Source organism: Nelumbo lutea, chromosome 8 (assembly GCF_056320005.1).
Source record: "Nelumbo lutea isolate HS-2025 chromosome 8, American lotus-T2T, whole genome shotgun sequence".
In the NCBI taxonomy this organism is placed as follows: domain Eukaryota; kingdom Viridiplantae; phylum Streptophyta; class Magnoliopsida; order Proteales; family Nelumbonaceae; genus Nelumbo; species Nelumbo lutea.
In genome coordinates, this window is record NC_142691.1 from 4,698,345 (window position 1) to 4,725,419 (window position 27,075).

The 27,075-nt window shown below is 39.5% G+C and overlaps 2 protein-coding genes across 3 annotated transcripts; one reads left to right on the forward strand and one right to left on the reverse strand.

Annotated features, from left to right (window-relative positions):
* Window positions 1–6,115: 6,115 nt before the first annotated feature.
* On the forward strand, window positions 6,116–20,082 carry LOC148842292 (magnesium transporter, putative (DUF803)). 2 transcript variants are annotated; one of them, XM_088959084.1, is made up of 9 exons: window positions 6,116–6,488; window positions 8,414–8,512; window positions 10,393–10,522; window positions 16,341–16,429; window positions 17,319–17,375; window positions 17,512–17,570; window positions 18,454–18,574; window positions 19,236–19,384; window positions 19,464–20,082. In XM_088959084.1, exons 1-9 carry the CDS (start codon window positions 6,378–6,380, stop codon window positions 19,675–19,677), a joined length of 1,029 nt encoding a protein of 342 aa, XP_088815210.1. In that variant the 5' UTR covers window positions 6,116–6,377; the 3' UTR covers window positions 19,678–20,082. The 2 variants fall into 2 exon arrangements, with proteins under 2 accessions (XP_088815210.1, XP_088815209.1); XM_088959083.1 differs by having other exon boundaries at window positions 6,207–6,488; window positions 17,304–17,375.
* Window positions 20,083–23,440: 3,358 nt separating this feature from the next.
* Window positions 23,441–25,973, reverse strand: LOG8 (Putative lysine decarboxylase family protein). The gene is made up of 7 exons (XM_088956787.1): window positions 25,467–25,973; window positions 25,111–25,208; window positions 24,934–24,964; window positions 24,285–24,384; window positions 24,092–24,162; window positions 23,850–23,993; window positions 23,441–23,777 (listed from the first exon to the last, which is right to left on the reverse strand). Exons 1-7 carry the CDS (start codon window positions 25,575–25,577, stop codon window positions 23,685–23,687), a joined length of 648 nt encoding a protein of 215 aa, XP_088812913.1. The 5' UTR covers window positions 25,578–25,973; the 3' UTR covers window positions 23,441–23,684.
* Between the last annotated feature and the right edge of the window lie 1,102 nt (window positions 25,974–27,075).

A 27,075-nucleotide genomic window follows, 5' to 3' on the forward strand; every position in this document is an offset into this window, starting at 1 on the left:
CTCTGGCAACTGTTACGGCCCAAAACATACAGAACTTCTTTTGAAAGAACATAGTATGTCGGTTCGGATTACCTCGGGTTCTAATTTCCGACAACGGCAAACGGTTTGAGGATATCAAGTTCCAAGAGTGGTGCCAGGACATGGGGATTCGGCAAAATTTCACGTCAGTCGCGCACCCACAGGAAAACGGTCAGACAGAGGTAATGAACAGAGCCATCCTGTGCGGACTGAAAGCACGTCTGGATCGAGCTAAGGGATTGTGGGCCGAAGAGCTACCAAGTGTCTTATGGGCTCACCGAACGACCGACAAAAGCAGCCACGGGAGAAACCCCCTTCAACCTCACCTACGACACTGAAGCGGTGATCCCGACGGAAATCGAAATACCAACATTGCGATTAGAAACATATGACGATCGGACGAACGGAGACGAGTTACGCACCAACCTCGACCTACTGGACGAGGTAAGGGACCTCGCGCACATCCGAACAGCGGCATACCAGCAGCAGGTAGCTCACTACTACAATAGCAGAGTAAAGCGACGAAGCTTCCGAGTCGGCGACCTGGTCCTCCGAAAGATTATGGTGCTCAAACCCGGCGTCGGCAAGCTTGGACCTAATTGGGAAGGGCCCTATAAAGTAAAAACAGCGCTCGGGGGCGCATACGAACTCGAAACCTTGGAAGGCAAACGAGTACCCCGAACGTGGAACATCGTGAACTTGAGGCGATACTACCTATAAACCACCTAGCGAAGTGGACGAAATTAGGCCATGTGCCACAGGACAAGCTGAGGAACTTCAGCACATTATCAGCTCGGCAAAAATCAGTTCGCGGCATAAAAGGCCACGCAAATTTAAAAACCCGGCAAAGAAACAGCTCGGGGAAAATGAGCAAGGGGAAAGACTCCATTGCAAGAAACAGTACACTGGCAAAAAAAAAAATTTACATGCCTGGAGTCACTTCTTCACCATCGGAAGGCACTTCAACAACACCCGAAGGCCCTGCTTCTCCTTCAGAGTCCGGCTCGCCATCGGCAGCATTGGCCATCTCCTGAGTTATGCGCGAAGTGGTTATGGCACTTACATCGAGGTCGGGGTATGTATTCCGGATCATCCACCGGCTCAACTTGAACCCCCTCCTGTAAGAGTCCACCATCAGATCGTCAAAACGCGGGGAGGCAATGTAGTCTTCAACTGCCTTCTTTTTGGCGTCTTCAATGCCTTGGGAAAAAATCTGTGTTCTCTCCCTAATGTCCTCCTGAAGATACTCGACTTGATGCTACAAATCCAACTTCAAGTCCGCCATGTGCTTGACAACTACCCCCATGGCCTCGGCGTCACGCTGAGACATCGTCTGTCTGGCCATCGCGACGCGAGCAACCTTTTCAGCAGCGTAAGCAGCCGCCTCAGCAGCCCGGGTATTTTCCTCTGCAGCACGGAAGGCTTCTTCAACAGCATGAGCAGCAGCCTCAGCAGCTCGCGCCTGTCGCGAGCTCCTCTCCACTTGGGCCGCCAAGGCATGAATCAAAGAATTCACCTACCAAAAGAAACAAGTGAGCAAAAAGACAACAGAAGCAACGGAATTAAAAAAGACAATCTCACTTACCACCATGGCATGTGTTACGGCGCGGCAAGCAACCTGATTCAAGGGAAGATCGGTCCACGCCGCGACCTCCTCGGGGAAAGTAGCGTCCCTACTCTTTTGAAGAGCGTAGTTCGGCATCAACACGCTCCTAAACTCCCCTTGAGCTCCCGAGCCTGAGGGCCCAGCCCGCGTATGAGCAGACCCGGAGTGAGGAGCACTTGAGTACGCAGGAGCGCCCGTATGGGTGGTTTCAGCGAAAGGCGCCCCGACAGTCTCGTGCACCGGTGGAGTCACTTCGGGCTCCCTGGGCAGATCCTCTGTCGTATGGTCTGGGGCTTGGGGCTCCTCATCCAGGGGCAGCTCGTTACGAGTTCGCTTGGCGACCCGCTTCCTCCTCTTCATACCTTGGAACAAACACCCACCGCGAGTTCTCTCCGCATCCATCACACCTGCAGAAACGAGTTCGACATCAGAAAAAATGAAGGAACAGAGCAAGCAAGAAACCGCATAGCCAGAAACCTACCCGAACTCAGGTCGGCTGCAAAAAGCTTAGCCTCCGTTAAGTAGTGGTGGCACTTTAAGCCTTGCCGTGCCCACTACCGGAGACCCTTCATCGTCTCTTTATCAAGAGTTACGCCCAAGTCGGGAGCGGCCTCACCCCACCCGGTCTGAAAGGGCCATCCTTGTGCACTTCGCACGCCGAAGTAGTCCCGCTTCCACGCCGGGACCTTGTTAGGGAGATCGTGCAGAAGCTTAAAACCCTGGCGAGGAGTAAGGTAATACGCCCGTCTCCCCCCAGGAAGAGGACCCGCCTGTCTCTTGAGCATCAAGATAGAGGAGAATATCTCTAAGTCCAAGGGGAAGTTCTGCTCGCAAAAAAGGGATATCGTCCCCACCAGGTTCTGAATAGAGTTCGGATGAAGCTGGCCAATGGTGACACCAAAGTGGTTTATGACTTTGACGAGAAGGGGATGGAAAGGAAGTCGCAACCCTGCAGCGAGTTGCTCTCGAAAAATCATGATCTCGTCGGGACCATGTTCCCAAGGAAAGCTACCCGAAGGAATGAAATATGTGTACCCCCAGGAAGATTGTAGGACAGAAGTATGGATTGAAGCCCCTCAGGCGTCATTGTCGAAGGACCAAACCTGTCTAGCATCCGACCTCGGTGGGAGGTAGACGCCAAACTGCCCGAAGCAACTCGGCCCACTAGTTCATAGTCTTCAAGCTCCACCTCAGGATCACTGAGGCAGTCTGGGGACACGGCTCGGTTGGTGGAACCTACGTCGGCCCTACTCGAAGAATCGTCTGAGCTATCAAAGCTAGACATTGGGGAAAAGATAGATTCAAGAGTACTCACCGGAAAGTTTGAAGAACAAGCTAAAGAACCGTGAAGACTATAACCAGCCTTGACGCGAGCTGGAAGAGACTCAGACGCGAGTTGGAAGGTTGGACGCGAACTCGATAAACAACCGCAGAAGTGACAAACCAACCGGGGTCCCCCACTATTTATAGCTACAGTAACCAAGAATCGACCGTGCAGACTGAAGACGATCCGACGGCCCACGTTCTTACCAACCGCGCAACCCTTAAAGTCGAGACGTGATTGGCGCACGTCTTTCCGAAAAAAAAAGTAAAACGTCAGCACGTCTTTTTGAAACCGACGTCACTTCGACACGCGTCTTTTCGAATTGACGCGCCGCACATCTCCCTGACAGTCGACGGCGTACGTACAACAGTGGCGTGCCTTTTTGAAGTGACCCGCTGTCACGTCCCAGCAGCGCGAGTTGGTTTGAAATTTAAAACGCACGGTCACAACCACCAGCGTTCTTGAGTAAGGCACGTTTCCAGCCTTCTCGAAAACCGAAAAAACCCTAGCAAAAGTGTCTCATACAGTGAAGGTTTGAAGGACGGGACAAATCTACAACCACCTCGTGAAAACTCCCCGCACCATGGCAAGGCCCTCGGCGCAAGGAGTGGGGGGCAATTGATGAAGGAAGATTTGGCCCGACCTCTTTATTATGAGACATGTGGCAGAAACGACAGCTCGGAAAAAGGGGTCAAGCCTAGGCGGGAACAAGGGGACACACTTCTCCGAACTAAGCCACCTTGTAACAGCTCGGGGTAGACTTCACCGAATTGCCGCCTTGTAACAGCTCGGGATACATTTCGCCGAACTGACCCACCTTGTAACAGCTCGGGGTAGACTTCGCCGAACTGCCACCTTGTGACAGCTCGGGATAGACTTCGCCAAACTGACCACCTTGTAACAGCTCAGGGTAGACTTCGCCGAACTGACCCACCTTGTAACAGCTCGGGGTAGACTTCGCCGAACTGCCACCTTGTAACAGCTCGGGACACACTTCGCCGAACTGACCCACCTTGTTACAGTTCGGGATACCTCCGAGCTCAAGACCGCCTCGCTCAGCACTTCGCATCATCTTCTAGGCAGCAAAGCCAAACAAGTCGTACCATGCCTGACACCAGGGAAGTCCGTGCCCGAGGGCGCCACGCTTGACTGACTTGGGATCTGACGTTTTGGCAGCAGCACTCTAAACGGCCACCTGCCACTGCCACTGACGCCGCCATCTCCAGTTAGACGGTTAGGCAGTGACGGTTCTGTCTTAGCAGAAGGGACGACGACCGAGTTGACAAGCGCAAGGGTAATCATACCCGATCTGACAAGGGCCTTGGGATGAGTATGCGAAGTGACTATAAGAGCCCCCTCCCCCCCGACAACGGAGGTATGCAAACTTTGCGCTATCTGGTATTACCTTGCTTTTAAAAGATTCTAACTTGAGCTTCAGAGCCTCTACACCGGGTTCCCCCCGGAGCTTTCCCATCTCTCCCGTTTCAGGATCCCTGCTACCCCGTTCGAAAGCAAGGCAGCGGACAGCTAAGACCAGCCGGATCGCGCTCCATCATAAACTAATCAATAATTTCCTTTTTCTAATATTATACTAATTTGTCTTAATAAATTGTGCAATTATTGGTTCACATTAAAGTTTTCCCTTTCCTTTAATCATTTATCTTTAATAATTTTCAATAATTTACAATGAAAATTATATAATTTTCCAATAGTTTTCCAAAATCTATCAAATTTAATAAATTTTCTTAAAATTTCCAAAATATTCCAATAAATTTTAATAATTATTCAACACATTTTAAATAAAATTTAATTTTTTTCCAAAAGTACAATATTTTATCTTTTAGTTTCCAAAATGTTATTTTAGGAAAATGTAGTTTTATGAAAATTTTTGAAAAATTTATTACATTTGTGTAGTTATGGAGATTTATTGAAAATTATTTTAAATTGTTATTAAATATTTATTTTTATTAAGTAGTTAACTAACAAAATTGCACTAATTTATCTTTCATTTTCAATATAAATTAATTAATAATTTCATTTCCAATATAAGTTAACTAATAATTTCATTTACCAATATAAATGAGGTGAAAACTAATAATTGAAGTTATATTTTCAACCCTTACAATTAGAGATTAATAGATTAAATATACAAATATGACCATTATATTAGCCATTAAAACTGACATTATAACTATAATAAAAGGACTTTTATACCCTTTTCAAACAAAAAAATAATGATTAATTTTAGTTCAAAAAATACTTCACACCACCACACTTTTATATATAATATAGATATAAACATAAATATAAATATTATTGATTACAATATTAGTAAACCATATTAGGTTTATATTAAAACAAATATAAGCATAAAAATGATCAACTTCGAATTGATACGAGTGCACATGAGATCTACTAACAATAATGCAAAATTTGATTCTACGCCTTACAAGGGTCCAGTGACAATTTCAGCTGCTCGGTTATCAGCACAAAGGACCTTGTTGAATCACCTGCCCATGTCTATTCACAGCGCACTACCTGTGAATTGAGAACATCTCCCCTGCATTATATGATATTATCTATGCATGGCTGCGATGTTATGTGATGTTACATGAGTAGACGACGTAGGCAGTAGGCAGAGTTTGTGTGGCTTCCAAAAACATTGGCTGTCGGGGATGAATAATTTGAGATTTTTTTTTTTTTACAAAAATATTGTAAGGGTAAAAGAATAATTGCATTATTGTTTTTGTTTTTTTCTTTAAACGAGCAACTGAGCAAGGGAAAATTCCTCTTTGGCCCCTACTCGCCCAAAATTTCCCTTTGGCTTCTAACGGCCAAAGCTTTCTCATGCAGCTCCTTCTAGGAAGGAATAATTCGCAAAAGATCCTAGTATATTACCAATCACAACAATCGAATATTTCCGGGTATACAATGTAATTGTCGGTTATGTGATGTCGCAGTTTTCTAGTCGGTTCAACGTCAATACAATGTAATTGTCACACGTATGACGTATCCATCATAAACTCTACCCGTCCAGCGGAGCGTCAGGCAACCGGACAACCGGAGCCCAGAGGCCCAGACCCCAGAGTGTAATTGTCTAAGCATGGCTTCTGAGCGGCCCGTTCTGAAAAGTGAAAACTTTACCGAATCATCCCTAGACCGTAGCCGTGTTTTTCGTTCCCTCCACTGTATTTTTTTTGGTCGGCATCCCTCTTCTTTTAGACCCAAAATAAAAGGAAGGAGACAAAATAAAACACTGATTAGCAAAAAAAATAAAAAAATAAAAAAATAAAACATTGATTCCGATAATAATATAATAATACATAAAAAAGCGCAAAAACAGGAAGAGCAGCGAAGCAAAAGAGAGGAAGAAGAAGAAGAAGAAGCAAATGCGAGATCTTTCGGGGAAGGGCTAGAAAGAGAAGAGAGATGTGGGAATCCATTTGTATGACGTTAGCGGCAACCGCTGGTAATAACATCGGCAAGGTTTTGCAGAAGAAAGGAACTGTCATTCTTCCTCCTCTCTCCTTCAAGCTTAAGGTTTGTTTTGCTTCTTTACTATTCGATTCGCTTTCATTTTTTGTCCTTCGAAGAAGCAAGGATGCTTCAGGTGTATACTATTATACTGTAATAGGGTGTTTATGTTTATTGATTTGTCTTGCATCAAAATCCTTTTTGTTTTTGTTTCATTTACATTTATCAGAATTTCGTGAAAATCCTCTGTTATTTGTCTTAGTAAGATCATTGGCATTTTGATCGATCAAGTTAGTAAAAACGATTTAATTCTGTGGTGGATATGGAGAAATCGGTATGTATTAATAATATTAATAATAAAAAAAAGAAATGATTAGAAGCCACCGCGGAGAGTCTACTATTTTGGTTGGCTGTTCTCTTAAAAGATGTTTGTATGTCATGATATGATGCATTTTCAAATTTCTGTAGTCAAGGATTGCTATGTTCTTCTGGAAAACCTTTTGTGGAACTTTTAGTAATTGATTAGAATCTGGAGAGGGTTGCTTACGTTTCTTTTTAAGAATGGTGAATCTGCAGAAGTCTATCATATCCATAATTTTGTTTTTTTCACACAAACAAGTGCAATGGGTGGCGGACATACAACAATAATCAATTCATGGTCAAAATGTTGGTTTCTGCACATGACCTTAATCAGAAAATTTCATCCACATGCTATTCTTGTATCTTAGAAATTAATACATTTAATTGTAACTATTGTAGGTCCCCAACACACAATGAAATGGTTAACAAAACACTTGGAATCAATTGTAAAACCAGTTTTGAGCGTCATGTGTGACTACTCTGTTTTTGCCTTTAAAATATGCTATTATAGTGGTAAAATGAAATATTCTAGAGTCGTAGTACTCTGTTTTGCACTGCACAACCCAAGCGTAAAATGGCTTGTTCCTTATTGACTTATATTTCAATGGAACTTGGAATAACAACAACAATAAACAACAAATAACCAAGAAATATCAAAGCAACAAGAAACAAACACACAATACCAATTATTAACGTGGAAAACCTCTCCAATGTGAAGAGGAAAAACCATGGGGCACTAACCTGGAAAAATCTCCACTATAACAAAGGATACCATCATCAAGAGAAAACCCTCTTGGCTCAAGCTCAAATCCTCACCAAAATGGTGGTTTGCAACAATAGAACAAGAATATATCTTCTCACCTCAAAGAGAGAACAAACACTCTTGGAAATGCTTCTTGGAGATGAATGGTAGCACAAACCTTGCTGCGGATATGGCCTTCATAGTAGCTTATTCTCACTTGAAACCCTCCAAGAAAACCCTAACTTAAAGAACCCAAGAGTCCCCCAATGTATGTGTGTAGAGTGATGAAAGGATGAGAGTATTTTGCCCTTAACCCTTCTTTTCTTTCTTGTGTCTTTTATTATTCTTTATCTTTTGCCTTGATTTTAAGTGAGTGGGCCCCACCTCATAAGGAGGGAACCCAACAGCTAACTATATATGGTAATAAGGAATCTTCAAGATTTTAACCTACAAAATTAGGAGCATAATCCCAATATCTTGAAACTGTAGCATGGGTCATGAAACTTGGATTTTGCAATTGTGGTTCTTGGTTTGTGTATTTACATGTTCCTCAAGTGGGCCATGGCCTTGTTCTTACTCTGTATACAAAGATGGTTTATTGTAATGACAAAGCTTGGATCATTCAAATTTGTTATCTTTTGTTATTGAACAAAGAGGAAATGATGTGGTAAGGAGCACCTGCTTTTTTCTTGAAACACTATCTATATTGACATATGCATTTTATCATTCTTATTGGTTCTTTGTTTTTCTCTCTGTTTAGTATTTGAATCTTAAAGTAGCTTTGTCAATCTTTATTTTTTAAACGAATATTTACTTTGTGTAAAACTGATAAAAAAAATATTTACTTTGTGTAAATATCTTGTCAATGGTCTCTGAATCATGTCTTCAGGTCATAAGGGCATATGCATTCAACAAGACATGGATTATTGGCTTTCTCATGGATATATTTGGGGCCCTTTTGATGTTGAGGGCTTTGTCTCTAGCTCCAGTAAGTTTTATTCAGCCTCATGCTTTTATCTCTTCAATGTCTCTGTGGACATCAATTGCCATCATTTACAATTCAGTTATATATCACTTCTGTTGGTTGAGAATTACTCAAGCTCAAGATGATTAAATTGGGGAAAAAGTAAAGGATACTAATCTAGGCGCACCTATGTGAAAAAGACAGGATAACAAAAAGTGACTTCACAGGGTTATTTGGTTTTTGTTTTGGGCAGGATTATCAATAAGGGATGTGCTGAAGTCACCATCTAATTGTGAATTAATATAATATCAATGCCATAAAACATGCTTATGTGTATGCGCTTTTTTTGATAAGTAACAGAGTGCATTTCATTAAAAGACACCATAGCACTCAAAAAGGTGGGCAGTAGGCCAACTTGTAGAATGCAGATCACCATTCAAGGTGTCCCACAACATACTGCTTATGTGCATGCCTTTGATAAAAGACAAAGCAAAAGGCTGAAGTTTTCTTTCCTTCTTTTGACATATCTTTCTTTTTTTTTTTTTTTGATAAAATTTTGACATATCTTTCTTTCTCATTGGGATTTATATGCTTAACCTGTAATTTCATTTTAATCCTAGAAACATGTCTCCGAAGCAACCCATTTAATAAAATGGAAAGAGAATTTTCGAGATCACTAAACTCATGGAGTTTCCTTGGGACTGCAAGTTGTTACTAAATACTTTTTTTTCTTTGATGAGTAACTGTTAAGTTTATTCATTGGGTTAAAAAATGATATATGTACAAGTGTGTCACAATCCTTGAGGGCGACACTGGCTTGTGGCCATCTCACCCATGCCCATTTACGTACATTTCTGTTACATTCCCGTAAAATAATTGTTATCTATCCACCATCTGTTTGGCCATAGAGTCATCCAGCCCATTTTCTGATCTATGGATCCATGAAAAGCAGACTTCCAGCTGCCTTTCAAGTGCATAAACTTTCTTTGATGAAAAGCTTACTTCCTGCAAATTGCTAAATTCTTATAGATCTAATAGAAGTATGTGGAGACCCTAAAAAGATGTATGTGAAATGATTCTGCAATCTTAAATAGAGTTGACTGATTTTCCTATTCTAATAACTTGGACGAGCATTAAAAGTACAGAACAAAGACCGTGAGAGATAAAACCTCTTTACTTTTAATAACTTATTAATTAAATCTTGAGGTTATTGATAAAAAAAAGCTTGCACGAGCATTGATGCTTAAAAAACTGTATCGTTGGGTTCCCTTAAAGAAACAACTGAAAAGAGAATCTGGTACCTCCTTGGTAAGAAGGATATTTGAGTTTCCTTAAACTTTATAATTATATATATTGACATGCTACCTCTAGGACAATTTTTGTAGAACAGATAAAATGTCAATGAGTTCAGAAGCTATTGAGAATGTGGGGATGCAACTTTGCTCTTCATATATTCAAGATTCAGATGTAGATACAAATGCCCATTCAGAATTTTAATGCTCTTCAATTCATCAAAATAAATAAATAAATAAGTAATGCTCTTAAAACAATTTAAGCTGCTGTATATTTTAGGTTTTGTAAGGAAGATGCTGAAACAATTGTGCTGTAACTCAAGAGTATTCCAGTGGGGTCAACACCCTATAATTTGGGTGGTTGATAGTTGTATTTGTGTTTAATTATCTTTAATGAAATTATCCGTTTCATATAAAAAAATGATGCTGAAACAATTAAAAGAATTTCCATGGTATAATTTTTAGAAAAGGAAAGCATGCTTTCTTTGCCTGCAGTAGGTTTCTTGAAGTAGTTTTTTAGTGTTAAAACAAAGTGGAGACTGTGTGATGAATTATCTACTGTTACTTCCCTTCATGTTCTGCATGTAACTGTTAACAATGTATTTATAACAGGTATCTGTCATACAACCGGTGTCTGGCTGCGGACTTGCTATACTTTCTATCTTTTCCCACTTCTATTTAAAGGAAATCATGAATATAATTGATTGGGTTGGGATTGCCTTGGCTGGTGTTGGCACAATAGGTAATGTAAGTTAATAATGGTTTCTTTTTTTGAGTTTATTCCTACAGTACCAGCAAAATGATGTTTTAGTAAGTCTTGTACATAAATAGAACTCAAATATTATATATTCAAAATAAAAGTTAGATAATGATTTGTATGTAGGGGATGGAGTTGTTTTAATAAAGAATAAAAAACTTGATATATAATTTTGCTTTCTTAGTGAATGAAATTCCATATCTTTATCATGCTTCTTTTATCCAAGCACATAATGTCATGCTCTATGCATAAGCCTAAAATATGCTTAATAACGTTCAGTGCATCTCCGCTTGTTTCCAATTTCTCAGGAGATAAAGCTACGTGATGCAGGTTTTCCCAAATGATAATTGAACTAGTTGCTTTATGCATTGGGGTAATGGATCATGAACTAAATTCTGGCCAGACACCTGGTGGGGGAGTACCCCACTGGTTACCCTCTTTCCTCATCTATTCTAGTTAACCTCCCTTAAGGAGGTCATCAGGCCACAGTCTCAAATATGTTCTCTATTGGGAAACAAGGCCTTCAAATGAACCTAAACCAATGCCTTAGATGATCTCCTAGGATTTTGGAAGTAGAGGAAGTTTTAACTCTACTTGACTCTCTTAAGGAGGCCTATCTCTTCCAATATATCCCTGGTTCCACAATTTTGGCGTCACATCCTTATGACTGCTTCACCCTAAAGTTTTTTTTTTTTTGTCAATTTTTTGCCTTCTAATCCGTTTGTGATTTTCCTATTTACTGCCCCTCCCAGGATATGCACTACTTTTCATTAGAAACTATAAATGCGAAGATAAATGTGTATGACAAGCTGGAACTGGAAGCCACCTTCTCATGGGTCCAAAAAATAAGCCAAAAGTGTGTCTGATACTAAGGCCAAGCAAACGGATAATGGGGGATAGCTATTCTTTGGGGTTGTAATCATGTAATATATATGGCATATGAGGCCAAATTGGTGCCTTTCTCCTCATATATGTGCCCTGTGCTATGGCTGCGGTGAAACAGTTGAACACCTACTAATTTCTTGCTTTTTTGTCTCTAGTATTTGTGATTGGTTTTCTTATCTCTTTGGTAGCAAATGGATTCCTCCTCCTAGAGTGGTAGGCTTTTTGATGCAAGCTTCTTTAGACAACCGAAGAAAGGGGGAAGAACTCTATGGAGAGTAGCAAGAGCAGCCATTTTATGAGTGGTTTGGGAAGAAAGAAACAACCATATCTTTCAAAGGAAAGAAAAGTCAAAGAAGGAATTGATTGAAATTTGAAAGCATTGCCATCAATGTAGCACATTGGATAAAAGTAATGATAATATTTAAGGAGTGCTCAATTGATGATAGATCCAGGTGCAATAGCCACTTCTTCAAGATCTAAACCTATAGTTTGAGAGAGTTGGGAACCTTTGAGGCTTTGACACTTCAAAGAAATAAGCTGAATTTTAATGGGAGTTCACTTGGCAATCTGGGGCCGTTAGGAGTGGGAGGAGCTCTAAGAGATGGAGATGGAAGACTCTTAGCCCTGTGGTTAGGAAATTGTGTTTAGAACTTAAGATTGGGGATGCCCAGGACCGGTTGCTAATGTGCTATTTGTAATCAGTGCTGTTTTTTGCTTTGTTGTACTTTATTTTTGCTCTGTTGTCGGTCGTGGATGGCCTCTTGGGAGGCCCAGCAATGCACACTTTTTTGGGTGTATTTTTCGTGTGCAGCCTGGTGTTTAATGAATATTTTCCCTTTGTTGCTTATCAAAAAAGAAAAAATGGTGGGGTACCTCCCTCATTAATTTAACTATTCAATTCTATATGAGTTGAGAAATAAGAACTGGATTCTTTGTCTTCTCTACTTCAGGTGCTTGATGGGGTGTGGCTTGACACTTCTAAACAAGACACTTTGGTCTCCCCATCCTTCAGGTGTTTTCAGTTGTGCCTCTTTTTTCAAGTCTTTGTCTTCCCCTGCCCAACCTAGGGAACCCTTCCCTTTACAAGAAGTTTGGTGTCGACCTATTCCTCACAAAGTGGGTGCTTTTTGTTGGGAAGTCTATCATAGTGCAATTAACACTAGTGATCTGATGCAGAGGAAAAGACTTGGTTGGTGCCTTTCCCCAATTTGGTGCTATTTATGTAAGTCAAATGGTGAGAATGCCTTTCATATTCTTGTTTCTTGTCCTCTTGCTAGTAGCATTTGGGATTGGTTTTTCTACCTATTTGGATGCAGGCGGGACACTCCGATGGGTTTGGTGAAAGAATGATAGGATCCATCTAATGGACGCCAGGAAAGGTGCAGAATGGGGCGAATTTCAAAAAAATTTCCTACATTCTTCCAACTGGGAATCATATTCCCTAAATTTAGAATACATTATTCAAGGATCCTATTTGAACCATAAACAAACCAGATCTGAACCAAAAGGAAACAGGAAGGATTATACCTGATTCGGAGAAATAATATCTCCCAAAGTTGGTGTTCACGCCCAAAGAAGTGACCAAGATCCGCTCCTGCTAAAGATGACACAGTTGTGGATGGAACGGAACCAGCAGGGTGCGTCCTACACACTGGATTCTTCACAAGAACCCTCTGGAAACCTTGAACATTGAATCCTTTTGTCTTTCTTGCAAGACTATTGTCAAGAACTGCTTTCTTGACTTCCTGTTGCTGCAAAGATCTAATATTCCAACAGGTAGTGGCGGTGGCTGAAGGAGGAGAAGTCCAGGGACGAAGAGGGCAGAATTTTCTCTTCTCTTTGGAGTCTGTGAGTTTCTTGCTTACTCCAACCCCCTTAGTTCGAAATCTGATATTTCTGCTAGGGTTTTCTCCTCTTTCTTCTTGATTAAGAAACCTCCCAATATTTTGGGAGTTATCCCAATCCAAATCAGTATTTGGATAGAGGTTAATCTTAATCCTATTTGCAGATTAAGTTAGTTAACTCCCGATCTTATCAGGAGGTTACCAAATTCAAATTTAATTTGAATTTGGTCTCTTAGAGTGGATAAGGTCAAAGACCCAATCCTTTTACTAACACTAATCTCGGATTCGCTCTATGAACTGGTGATCATATCAGCCCAGTTCGAAATGGGCTTTTGGCCTATTAAGTGTTCAGTGTTTAACTAGTTCCCAACCTGCTGCCCAGTTGGGCTTCTTTGTGTGGCGTGAGACCCAAGCATTGATCTACACACCAGCTACATGGGTTCGGCCCAGCCTTTATTACAAGGCCCAGCCGAATTCACTGAAAGACTCAGTGACCCCCTTGAGCCCATCACATGGACCCTATGGGCCCAACACTTACATTAAGTGGTCCCTGGGCCAAACCATCTTATAAAAACCCAGGGACTGTGGGCAAGTGCAAGATTAGCCCATCAGGTATTATCCTAAATGGTCTTACACTCAACCTCTCAGCCCTTAATGATCAAGCACTGCCCGACAAGAGAAGACCTCTCTCTCGGCTGCAAGGAACAGTGTCGGGCTCTCTACTCACATGGATCCCGGGAATTAAAACCTTTTGCAAATCTTTTGAAACCGTACATACAAAACAAAATTCCAACGATTGAAATCAACTGCCAGTAGTTTGGTTTCCATTAGAGAGAGTGCATTACCGATCATTACCATTGTCCGACAAAGGGGCTGATCTTGTCACTATGACCACTCACTCAGATGAATTCTCAGACTGCCCCAACATGTCCAGGTTTTGACCCCCACTAAGGATCTCATTGATTGACACATCAAAGACAGCCCGATCCAACACCTAGTGATGTGTCATAATTGAGTCTAGGGGTCAGGTGTAACTTTCCAGTTTTGCTCATCTGTCTCCAAGGTCTAGGGCAATACTGGAAATCTGGTCCGGTTCAAGGGTTCAAGCAATCCCATACTGCATGTGCCTTGGGTCTTACCCTGATGGCCGAAACAAGCCATCCCAACACTTGGTGGCACACCAGTATCATCCTTGGCAGGATAAATCTCCCCAGACTTATTCAATGACTGTGAACATTTAAAACTAACACAAGTTTCTATAAGTGTCCAGTTTTAGGGTCTTACACAGAATTATACCAAACAACATGAATCAAACATGCACTTTAATTTATTTCCACTAAATAACAAAAGTACATCAAATCCGATTGAAGCTAAGGGCATACAAGACTGTCTAACATTTGGAAAGATTGTTTGTGCCATCTACTTTTAGATGGCCAAAGCGAAGAGGGAGAATGATGTGGAGATGCACAGGGGCAGCAGTGCTATGGGTACTATGGGAGGAAAGAAATTGGAAATTATTTGAAGATAAGGAAAGATGCAAGGCAGAACTGATAGAAAGTATTATGATGAAGGTGATCTCATGGGTGAAAACACTGAATTTATTTTCAAATTTTACAGTGGATGGTATGATTAGGAATTGGAGGATAGTTGCTTTCTCTTCCCCGGCAAAAGAGAAGATCCTGAAAGAGTGGGTGCCCCCTGAACCAGGCTTTATCAAATTGAACTTTGATGGCAGTAGTTTTGGAAACCCATGAAGATCTGGAATTGGAGGGGTCTTAAGAAATGAAAGAGGAAATGTGTTGGGGCTGTATTTGGGTCCCATTGGAATTGGAAATTCCATTACAGATGAACTGAAGGCAATGGTATATGGGATACAAAATGCTAAGGAGATGGGGGTGGAAAGGTTGGTTGTGGAAGGGGATTCCAAAGTTATCATCAGTTGGCTAAAACAACATGAAAGCACACCTTGGATATTCAGAAATGTCATCAAGAAGATTAAAAGTCTATCCAAGGACATGCAGCTTTCAATTCGGTGGACCCATATAGCAGCAAATGAATTTGCAGACCAGCTAGCCAAACAAGGGGTGAACAGGGATCACTGTTTCTGGGCTCAACTGTAAGAGTGAAAAATCAATTTAATAGTGGATACACTGTAGTGGGGTAGCCGAGGCTACTCATAAACTGTAACCCCTGTAATTTCTTTTCATTAATGAATTTTCTTTTTACTGATAAAAAGGAGAGGTTTTAAAATAAGTAGGACTAAAACAAAGTATATGACTTGTAAATTTAGTAATAATAGGAGTGTAAATCAGGATAAACTCAGGACTGGAAAGCAAGAGATAATTTCAACGTGAGCATTTCCAGTACCTTGGTTCAATAATTCATAACAAGGGAGAGATTGAGGAGGATGCCACCCAGAGAATTAGAGCAGGGTGGGCAAAATGGAGGGGTGCATCTGACCTTTTTGTGATAGGCCACTTAGATTGAAAGGGAAATTCTATAAAACGGTTGTAAGGCCAGCTATGTTGTATGGAGAAGAGTGTTGGGCAGTCAAGAAACAACATGTTCAGAAGATGAGTGTAGCAGAAATGTGAACTTTAAGATGGATGAGTGGAAAAACTAGAAAGGATAGGACCATAGAAACCTGAATTACTCCAATAAGTGATAAAATGAGAGAGAGAGAGAGAGAGAGAGAGAGTAGGCCAAGATGGTTTGATCACATGCATAGAAGGCCACCAACAGCTCCAGTTAGAAGAAGTGATTTGTTACAAGTGGAAGGGGCTAGAAGAGCTAGGGTAGACCAAGAAGGATATGGGTAGAAGTAGTAAGAAATGATTTAAGCACTAATAATTTAACAGTGGATATTGTTTTAAATAAATTGATTGGCGAAACAGGATTCATGTACCCAACCCCATATAGTTAGAATAAGGCTTGGATGATGATGAATTCTATATGAGTTGAGACTGAGAGCTGTTTTCTTTCTGAGTTTGAAGCTTGTTGTATTGTTTATGATTTTGTAAAGGCTATAATAAGTGTGTCTCTGTTTTTTGTTTTTTGTTTTGTTTTTTTTGCAGGAGTAGGTGTTGGAGGGGAAGAGCAAGAGGTGTCTGCAATATCTATACTTCATCTACCTTATCTGCTTGTCATTGTTGCCATCATGTTTGTAGGTATCTTTTCCTTGGCTCCATGAAATCTTAGAATGTATACATACCCCATATATGTATATATGCATGTATATACTTGAGGGCTGTTTGATAACAGATGAAGTGGCTGAACTAAATGGCTTATTACTATTTCTTTTAGTGAACAAGTAATTAAGTAGGTCGTGAGTTCCTTAATAGTTGAATGACATGTCGGGTTGATTATTATAATTCTAGATATTTTATTATGTTACTATTTTATCCACAATGTTTTTGGGCTGAAAGTTAAGTGAATAAAAGGTGAGGAGATAAACATGGGGTGGCCTTTTGCACCCCATAATAAGTTGCCAAGTGGAAGATTGTGGGGTCATTTTTTTGAGACAGCCAGAGTAGAAGAACTGGTACTGTATTTGTGTATGTGTGAGGAAGAAAGTTCTCTAATCAGATCAACAAGGGGATCTCTCTAGACAAACATCTATTTCTTTTATGTGCAGGAACATGTTTCTGATCCAGGTTGCACTTGGATGGGAGAATTCTTTGGATTGCTTATGTGTTCATTTCTGGTGTTAATATCAGATTTATATGACATTTATTGGAATTCCTCACAAACTTAAACCCTTTTTTAGTTAGACTATGCTTATTGATAACAGCTTATTTGGCAAACATATCAAGGATTTTTGTCCTCAAGTTATCCCCACTAGTAAAGAGTGGAGAGAGGAACAGGGGGGCAAAAATAAGTATGTGTTATATATAAGTTAAATCCTTGCCACATTTTATGATGCATATACTGATTATACATATTTGTGGGGGATGGTAGTAATTTCATAACTTGATTAGAAAACTCAGGTTTTGGGTGAAAATCTTTTGTCTTACTACACACATTTAAAATCTCTGGAGTCTTTTGGGCTACAGGTCCTTCTTAATGGATGGCTTCGCATCTACAAGCGCCAAAGAAGAGAACAAGAGTTGGTAAGTTTTCCTTTTTCTATGATGGCACCGTGTTAGCCATACAATTTTGTAGGTTTATTTTTTATGTTACTTTGTAGGATTATGATCTATGCCAGTTCTACTTTTCATTTTGTAACATGCTGTCTATGCCTTACAGATGCAATCGGAAGTTATTGAGGAGGTTATATTTGGCTTGGAATCAGGCATTTTATTTGGGTGCTGCATCATGTCCCTCCCTTTCTTATATTACTTGGGTTTGTTAGGATTTTCTGGATTCCAGGAAAGGACATATTTTGAAAATATAAGCTCACCCCTATGCTGTCTTTTAATTTCTCTTCAGATGCAGCATTTGATATATTATATGCTAAAGGAAGGTGATATAATATTGGAATTGGTTAACATCTTAGGGAGATCCTGCTAAACATGTTTCTTTAACTTCTTTCTTTTCTAACCAAGGATTATCCTACGCAATAGCTATCTTTACAAGTCTTTGCCTTCTTTTCTGATCCAGATAAGGGGTTCGTTGGAAGAACATCTATTAAGAAATGTATTTGATGGAAAAGAACTTTTTAAAAACTAAAGGATTATATTATAGACTCTTCTCACTTTATTGTGTCACAACAAAGATGAGTCTGCAGAAAGTGAAATGCATGGAATTCATTTACAGTCTAATTTTCAGCTGCCCTCTCTCACACAAAGGCTAATGCTCCATTTTAGTAGGACAATGGGATTGTTTTTTATTCTTTTTCTGGAGCATCTGTAAAAGACAGCAAGAGGAATGAGTGGACTGAACTCGATGCTTGTTCTGACGTTCTTTAGTTTTGGGAATAAATTTATAGTGTTGGAATCCTCTATACAACTGCACTATAGCCCTTTGTTATACAACTTGCCATTTTAGATGTTGGCAAATTGAGTGATTCCAACCAAACGAATTGATGCCCTTTGCTACTGAAAACAAACGAGTTCTGGTGAGGGCAGAAACCAGGAGGTGTGATGTTCTTGTTGAATTTGTACATATATCGGAATGGAATCCTTAGTTCTTTCATAATTTTGTCTCTCCAAAAAGACACAATACTAATGTATTCAAATCTTACTGCAGGATTTCATCTGTGATATCGAAGATGGGATTTGTATTTCTAGAGCAAGGATTCTCCAAGATGTTGGTTCCTGTGTGCATTTTAGTCAGTATATGCTGTAGTGGTACAGGATTTGTTTACCAGGTATTCTGGATGCTTTTGTTTAGTATGCTTTTCTTTTTATGTGTCTTTCGTTCTATGTGCTTTTCATTTATCTTTTCCTTTTCTTTTACTTGAGTCTGCAATTTACTTAAAAACGTTTAAGAAAGAGAGAACTGGTGGGACTGTCCCTCAGCATGCTTTGGAATTGTTTCAAACCTGATTTTGAGCCTTTAAACTTCCTCATTTTTTGAATTCTGCAATTTTCCATTTTCTTTTGTTTAATTGCTTTTACATTACTTGATGAGATCTCTATCATTTACCCACTTGAATGCTCTCATGAAATTTCAATGAAATCTTTGTAAAAAAAAAGTAGAAGAATTTTGATAAAAAAAAAGTAGATGCCATAAATTTAAGTCTAATTTCACTTGATAGATGCCATAAAGTAGGAATATAGCCTAATTTCACTTGATAAATCTTACTCAGAATTTTGATCTATTATGTCTGTTTGTATTATTACTATAAAGTGAAGTGACCCTTGTATCAGTGATGCTTTTGTCTCTAGTGTTCCATTAACCTTAGTCCCCACAAGTATCCCTCTATTCTTTCTCATTTCTAATGCTTCAATTATGTATCTCTTTCTTTCTTTCCAGTTTGATTTAGTAATGCGATAATGACATTATTTTTAAGCTATGCTTGTGAACAGACACGAGGTTTAAAGCATGGAAGAGCAATTGTGGTGTCTACATGTGCTGCTATGGCATCAATAGTGACTGGTGTTCTTGCTGGTATGCTTGCTTTGGGCGAACAATTGCCTTCAGCTCCAATGGCTCGGCTTTCACTCCTGCTTGGATGGTAACCTGAAGCCTTCACCCACTTATCATGCCTTTACTTTTAGTGATATTGTGATTTACATGGAAACGTTCTACCTCAGGCTACTCATCATTGTTGGTGTGGTTCTTCTTGTGAGTTCAACACGGCTGGTTCAGTACTTTCCATGGCCATTTCGACGTTTTCTGCATAATGGTCTTGACAGAAGCAACAGTCGGCGAGCCGGCACACTTCGTGCAAGGGACTCAAACCCGAGTGCTGTCATCCAGGCAACAACATTGCATCATTTGATATCTCCGGTAAAGGAGAAGGCCTAACTGAAGAGTAGATATCAAGTTGTCACTGTGCTGCTACTCTTTTCTTGCCGATCCATTGTTCATACATGGTTAATGGGTCCTGATGACATGCGTGTGTACTGTATAGCAGTCTGCCTACAAGGTTTTTTGGGTTGGGTGAGCTTTGGGCGGGGTGAAGCATGATTTTTTTTTTTTTTTTTGGGATCATTCCTTAAATAGAACATCATTATTTTAACAGCAGTGTGAGCATAGAGAAAGGCTTTTGGCTTCTGCATGGAGGTTAGGTAGTGTTTGGATAAGCATTGGCTTTTGAATTCTGTTTTTCTTCTTCTTTGGACTTTTGGCTATTGAACCCGCTTGGTAAGTTTTGCTTCCAAGGCATGCTTTTCTGAGTAGAAGCAAAGAATGGCTGTTTGGTAGCACCAATCTATACGACTTTTATGGACACATGGCGTTACTATTATTGGCTACAATAAAACTGTCAAACTGTAGTATCTGTGCCTATTAATCCCTATTAATTACCATAAAAAATTGATAGTTTACCTGTTTAGGCGATATTTAATCCACAAATAACAAAAAAAAAAAAAAACACTAATGGATGTGCCTCACTACATAATCATTGTCAGAACTTAGAAGACCTTGCAAATTAATAACCTAACAACAATGCAACATGAACCACCACGTGTTCATATCATTTATGGTTTGATTAATAAGTTATTAATCATTTTGAGGGCACCTCTCAGTGATTGTATAGGTCTATTGAATAAAACACATACATGTTCAATTGTGTTAAAGATATAATTTTTATGAAGAGATGAGTTTGAGATCTTCATCTCACATGGGACACTACAAAAAATGACTAATTAAACAATCTGTAGGCAGCCAGCATACGAAGCCATATTACATATGGTGTAGATATTCTTCATTTTCATCCTGCAATAACATGTTCCAACAACCAGGATATCCGTAGTTTGAATATCAATAACAGAGTCACTAAATTGGTCCATTAACAGGTAAATAGATCGAAATAATAGTCAGTTTATTTTGCTTTCGATCGGTATAAAAATCCAAATGATAGAGACACTGAACATGCATGGGTCAAAGGGATTTAGAGTCACGTGTTTAAGTTGCCATACCTGCGAGGAGGATTCCATACACCAGACCTATGGAAAATGGGAGGTTAGGGTTTTTGGTCAATTAAGAAGAAGAACAAAAGAGGAAGAAGGATGGGAGATTTTACCGTTGTTTTGGCTAGGGCATGGAGATGCAGAGAGTCGAGAGGGTCAAGAGCCTTGGTCCAAAGTCCATTCTAATGACTTTGGGATTTCGGCCTCTAATGGGCTTTTGCTTTCTAGAAGCATGCATTACCAAATACCAACCAACCAAAGTTTCTTTTTCTTTTTTTGCTTTTGGATTTTCGGTCTGGAAGTCCAAAGTCTAAAAGAAAAGTTTATCCAAACACTGCTTTAGTTTTACATCCCAGTTCCCAGCCAAATTTTGTTTTTTGGGCCTATAAAGATTCGTCGTAGGGTATTTGTGATTTGTGAATAGGTATACAATTAATTGTTGGGGTAATCTTTTCTTTTCTTTTCTTTTCCTTTTTTGATAAAGGTTATTAACTGAGATTTTTAAGAGTTAACTGAGAAAAATTAACAAAGTAACAAGGCCTTAGGAGGCAGAAACAGAATCAGAAAACATAATATCTCTATGGGATCCAGATTTGGCTAAATTGTCAGCTACGGTGTTTAATTCCCTAAAAATCCAAACCAACTTCACATTCAGAGAATTCAGAATATCTCTAGCTTCAGTCAGAGATGAGCAAGCCTCCAAGGCCCTCCGACCTCCGTCTTCTGCCTTAGCCAATTTATGGTATTAGCTGAATCACCTTCGTAATCATAATTCCATAGGATAACGTAGGCAAGTAATTGCAACAATTAACACGTCTTTTACATTGTAATCAAGGTTGAGATCAGGTCATTAGCTCAGTAACTGCGGGTACAACTGTGCTCTTTGTACATGTGAAGTTGGCATGTGGCTCGATTAGATTAACACGGTATCCACTTCGGTTTGATGCTTGGATCAGAATATATGCAAATCTCGTCAAAATTATTTACTTCTCTCTCTCTCCGCCATACGTTTTGGATTGCAGAGGAATCAGGAATGCGAAATTCTTGGGTAGCCGTATAATTGGAATTGGTGGCAGAATTAGAACTGAACTTGGAAAAATGCAGTTTAACCTTGGAATTGAGATGGGGTGAGTAGTCTTTACTCATTCGTCATTTTAAGTATTGTGGGTGGGGAATCAAGAGTGGGAAAGGAACTCAAATCCAATTCCGCTCCCGGAACCCAAATGCAGTAAACATAAGCCTAAGATGATAAAAAAAATATTAATTTAAAGAAAGGATGAGAATTGCAGGAAGGTTACTATTTAAGAATTAAGACTAGACACCCTAATTATTCTTTTTTCTTTCTTGCCTTTTTGGTTCTACCTCATCCATTATACAGCTTGGAAGAAACCATTTTCTTGGATAAAATAACAAAAATAAAATTTGGAATTCCATCAACTCTTTCAAGTTGTATTTATTTCGTGGCTAAATCTATGGTGCATCAACTGCACGGTGCAGCAAAGAATGTGAACCAGTGATAAAATGACAAGCCATGGATAAATATACCTTATAATATAAAATGTGAATAGATCATTTGGTATTTTAATGTGATTGGTTGAAATCTTGATTTAATGTACATGAAATATTAATGAATGATTTAAGAAATCCCATCAGGATGGGAAGGGGAAGGAGAAAACCGAAAAGGAGATTTAGCACTAGATGAACCTAAATTCATGCTCGTGAGAGACAATAAAAATAGAAGATAATGATGGAACTGAAACTCTAAAAGATTAACAATGGAAAGTGAAGAGACAATGAAGATATTGCCAATGCCAACGACGACTATAGTGAAAAATTAGTAGTTTTAAGTATAATGACAAACATTGAAATCAAAGTAAACTAGTTCAAACAATAACCCACATGACCAGATGTATGAAACCATGACTGAGAGGAGATGGACAACATCTTCAATTTGTACTCTGCACTGATAAACGGTGAACGGTTGCTTTTGTGTCTGGTACAAGGGACCCACCCAGGAACAGAAGCACAGCTATCTCCATCTTCACCTTTTAACTTTGGCCTTAAAATTACTAGAAACTAGAAAGAAAGGCCCCACAGCCCATTATAGCTTGGACATGAACATGATAAATACCTATTGGCAGGTCTAGGTAACAACTCATCAATACTTGTACACAAAGGGCGAATACTAGAAAATGCAAGCACACATTCCTCTTAGTGGGTGTCAATCAGTTGACACCTTCACATAAGGCCAACTTTTCCTACAAAAGCAATGAGCATCAACTGAAATTCCCAAAGGTGACAGGTCATGAGGCCCAGGTTTTCGACAATAGGCTATTTCTACTTGGTACTAGTACTAAGTGCACCCACAATCTTAAAAAAAGCAGAAACTGATGTTTGCGTTGTACCATTTGTTACTGAAACCATCATCCTTAGACCCTGCTTCTGCAATTTGCAAACTGAGTGGTTAGTTGGGTCACCCCCGGTCCTTAACAATTATCAATCTGAGTTGTGCCCGAGTCTCACCTATGGTATCACAGTTGACCTCTGTGGCAGCACCCAAAACCTTAGAAATTGAAAGTTGGAAACTAATTAAGCAAAGACGAATTGCAGAGGAGGGGCCATCTCAGTATCTCACCATATACTGTAAGGTTCTACTCTTCCCTTCATCAGTGACTACACCCACTAATTGAATTCCTTTCCTTGTACAGGAGTGCAATTACAAGCAACAAGTAGAGCAAAGGGTCACAGATGAATTTCATAAAACTTCAATATATGCGTATTTAGGTAATAGTAGAGTGTTGTAATAATCCCATTTGAATAAACTCTGGTTTAAAATGGAGTGGGAAAGAACCACATCAGAACCAGATGACATAGTAGAAATTCCACCAGCCAAAAACAATGTCATGGTGGATTGAGTGGCGCTGGATAACCGCTCGGTTGCTCCATCTGCCAGCTTTCATGTCGGGCAATATGTTTATGGGATGGAGTGTATTGCTGCAAAAATGAAGAGATCAAATTTAAATGCATAACTGAAACAATGTTTCCAAAGGAAGGTAAGCTGATCACCTCCATCTTTAGCATCAGTTCTTTCGCTGTTGGAGCAGAGACAACTATGTCTCGAGCAGCTGGATTGATGAAACCTTCAGCAACACCATTATCAAATAATGCAAGCAAAGAGTTGTAATACCCATCAACATTTAGCAGACCAACCTGTGCACATATTACCAACTTAAAACGTTAAGTGAACTCTCCTCTGCCAAATAAAAGAAAAGGAGATAACGAGAAACCAGAGAAAGTCTGAATACTACTGGTTTATTATGAATTCCAAGCTGTGACCATGTTATCATCTCTAGCGTTTCCTCCATTGTTCCATATCCCCCTGCAAGAAAAAAAAAAGGGAATCAAAAGCCAATTGCACAGAACGAGGATGCAGTCAATAGATTACAGGGACATTCACCTTTACTTATCAATTTGTAGGATAAAAGTTTGTGAGAATTTTACCCGGAAGAGCAATAAAAGCATCAGATTGTTTGGCCATCTGGGCTTTACGCTCGTGCATGTCTGAAACATTTCTTACTTCCCCCACAGTTTGGCCAGATATCTGTTGACATAATCCAAGTTACTAGTTTACAGCCACTCAAGTAGACTTTTAGCTACATAATTTAATTGGCTATATCATCCCGAGTAACTGATTCATAACTACTCAAAACAGAGTTTGGCATTGGCCAGATTACAGATGTACAACAATATCGTCCAACTAACTAGTTTACAACTCTTCAATCAATTGAAAAGGTGAAATTACGAACAAAAAAAGAGTGAGAATCATAATCCATAATATGATGAACAGATAGTTCGAAACTTTGAATGCCACATTGTGCAGGGCTGTCAATGGAGCTAGGTTATGAACAAAAGTAAGAACCTTTTCTGTAAAAAGCAGAGCCCAAAACTGAATTTAAAACCTCTGCAGCTAGAAAGCAGATTCAAGATAATCCCTCCTAGAATAGCGTAATATAATGATGGTTGTCCATTAATTAAGAGAACCAGATAGTTGATTTAAGTATATTCCCTCATAAATATATAAAATATCCATTCTTTCAGACTTCAGAGCATGCTGAACAGAAGAAAGGATAGCAGAGAATGCCACCAATACCTCAAGAGGCATGAGTGCTGTGGGAATAACCCTGCATATAGAGATAAAACCAAAACAAAACAGTGAACAGGAATGACAATGATAATAAGAAACAAAAAGCTTGCTTTGGTGTTGGAATTGTTGGGAGATAATGGAAACAAAAAAAATCCTAATTTTCAAGGCCTGATTTATAATTACCCAAGAACATGGCAACCTCCATCATAAACTCTCTGAGAAATCAAACCCATCAAGCCAATACTTCCCCCACCATACACCAAGTTTATCTTCCTCTTCACCTGCAATACACCCCAATAAAGTTAAAACAAAATCCATAAAGATTTTTCTAAGCCAACGTCAAAAACAAGCAAATCAGTATAGAATTATGTACTAAAAAGTAAAAAACCAAACTCCGAACTCCAAACACAATTGAAAAGAAGAAACCCAGTTCAAATGCTGGCAATCCAAAAACCAAAAATTCGCAAAAGAAACAGAAAGAATAAGAGTACAAGTAACCAACCAATCAAGGAAGATAAATGAAGAAAGCAAAGACTAACCAGTTCATTTCCCAATTCAAGAGCAGCATCACCAAAGGCTTTTCTGTTACCAGAGCTGCTCCCACAGAAGACACATATTCTGTTAAATTTGCTTTGGGTGTTTCCTTCCATTCCATTACATTACAGGGCCTCAAAAGTTGTCATTCAATTTCAAACCACGTCAGACAGAGAAGGAGAAATCCTTCATTTATTAAATTAGTTCCTCAAATTCCTCAGAGAAGAGAAAAGCTGTTTTCTTCAAATTAAAGCAGTCACAAAGTAATAAAACAAAAACAAAAATAGGCAGAGAAGACAAACACAGAACCGGCACTCAGAGACACTCCTGGTTCCTCTTCAAGTAATCAATTTTAAGAATAAGAAGCTAAGAAGATGCTTTCAGAGAACACAGAAAGCCCACGTACTCCAAATCCCTTCCTAAACCGACGTCTCCCAGTTGACCCTTAAAGATTAAAAGATGGGCAACGTAAAAAATCATATTTTTTTCCCTTCCGTCAGTCAAAAGACTCGAAACCAGGCAGCGTTCGTTTCGTTTTTCTACTTGTTTATTGTTTTGCAAAAACCCGAAATCTCGGTTCCTGATAAGGAGCACATGACAAATCCGAGATATCGGATACTTTTGTCCGATATGATATGTAACTATATACACAGGTAGAAGAAGAAAAACTAGAACACTCAAACGTCAATCACCCACTCATCTTGGTATTCATTCTTTAATGTTTAAACTGAAATAATCTATATGTTGGGCCTTCGCAGCCCAATCCTGATACAAGGCGGGCCATCCAATCCAACCGATGGAACCCGCATGCATCACTAGGAATTTAGGATGAAATACCAGCCATTTGATCTCAAAATTGGGTAAATGGTTTAAATGGTCAGACAATTGGACCGGATGATCGACTCAATTTGCTGAGATTATAGAGTCAATTAAATACTGGTTTTAGTAGCTGAACCGCTTGTTTTAATTCACTAAAATGATGATTGATGGGTAGGACGATAGGAGTCTGATTCTTTATTTTTTTAGCCCAAATCTCTTCAAAGCAAAAAACTTGGTGCAGAGGGATTCAGCCGTATAGTGAGAATATTTTCTTTATGGGGTTGTAGCAGATAAGGGTTTTCGCTCTTAATATCAATAAAAATAATACTTTTAATGTAATAATTAAAGTAAGATCATTTTTATGAAAAAATATCAAATAAGAGCACTGTAATACACCCCTCTTAAAACCCGTAGATTGTGCGGCAGAGACCTTCAAATGGAAAACCTAAGCGACACAAAGAGAAAGGGAGGAGGGTGGTGTGACACCAAGAGAGAGAGAGTGTGTGTGTGATTTGTCGTTATAAGGGTGCCAAATATGCACTTTGTATAGCTTGATGGATTCAATTTAGATGCAAATTCTCAATGGTAGAATATCATTGAAATAAAATAAAAAAACGATTGGTTTATTCATTGGTCTGCCCCAAATACAGAGTGATGTTTATAGCAAGTATAGAAGTGCAAAGTGTGATATTTACAGTAAGTGCGAAAATGTGATGTTCGGAAGTCGTAATGTAGTTGATTCATCAATTTGTAATTGTTTGAATGGATTCACACCCAAGTCTTCAGAGGAGGGAA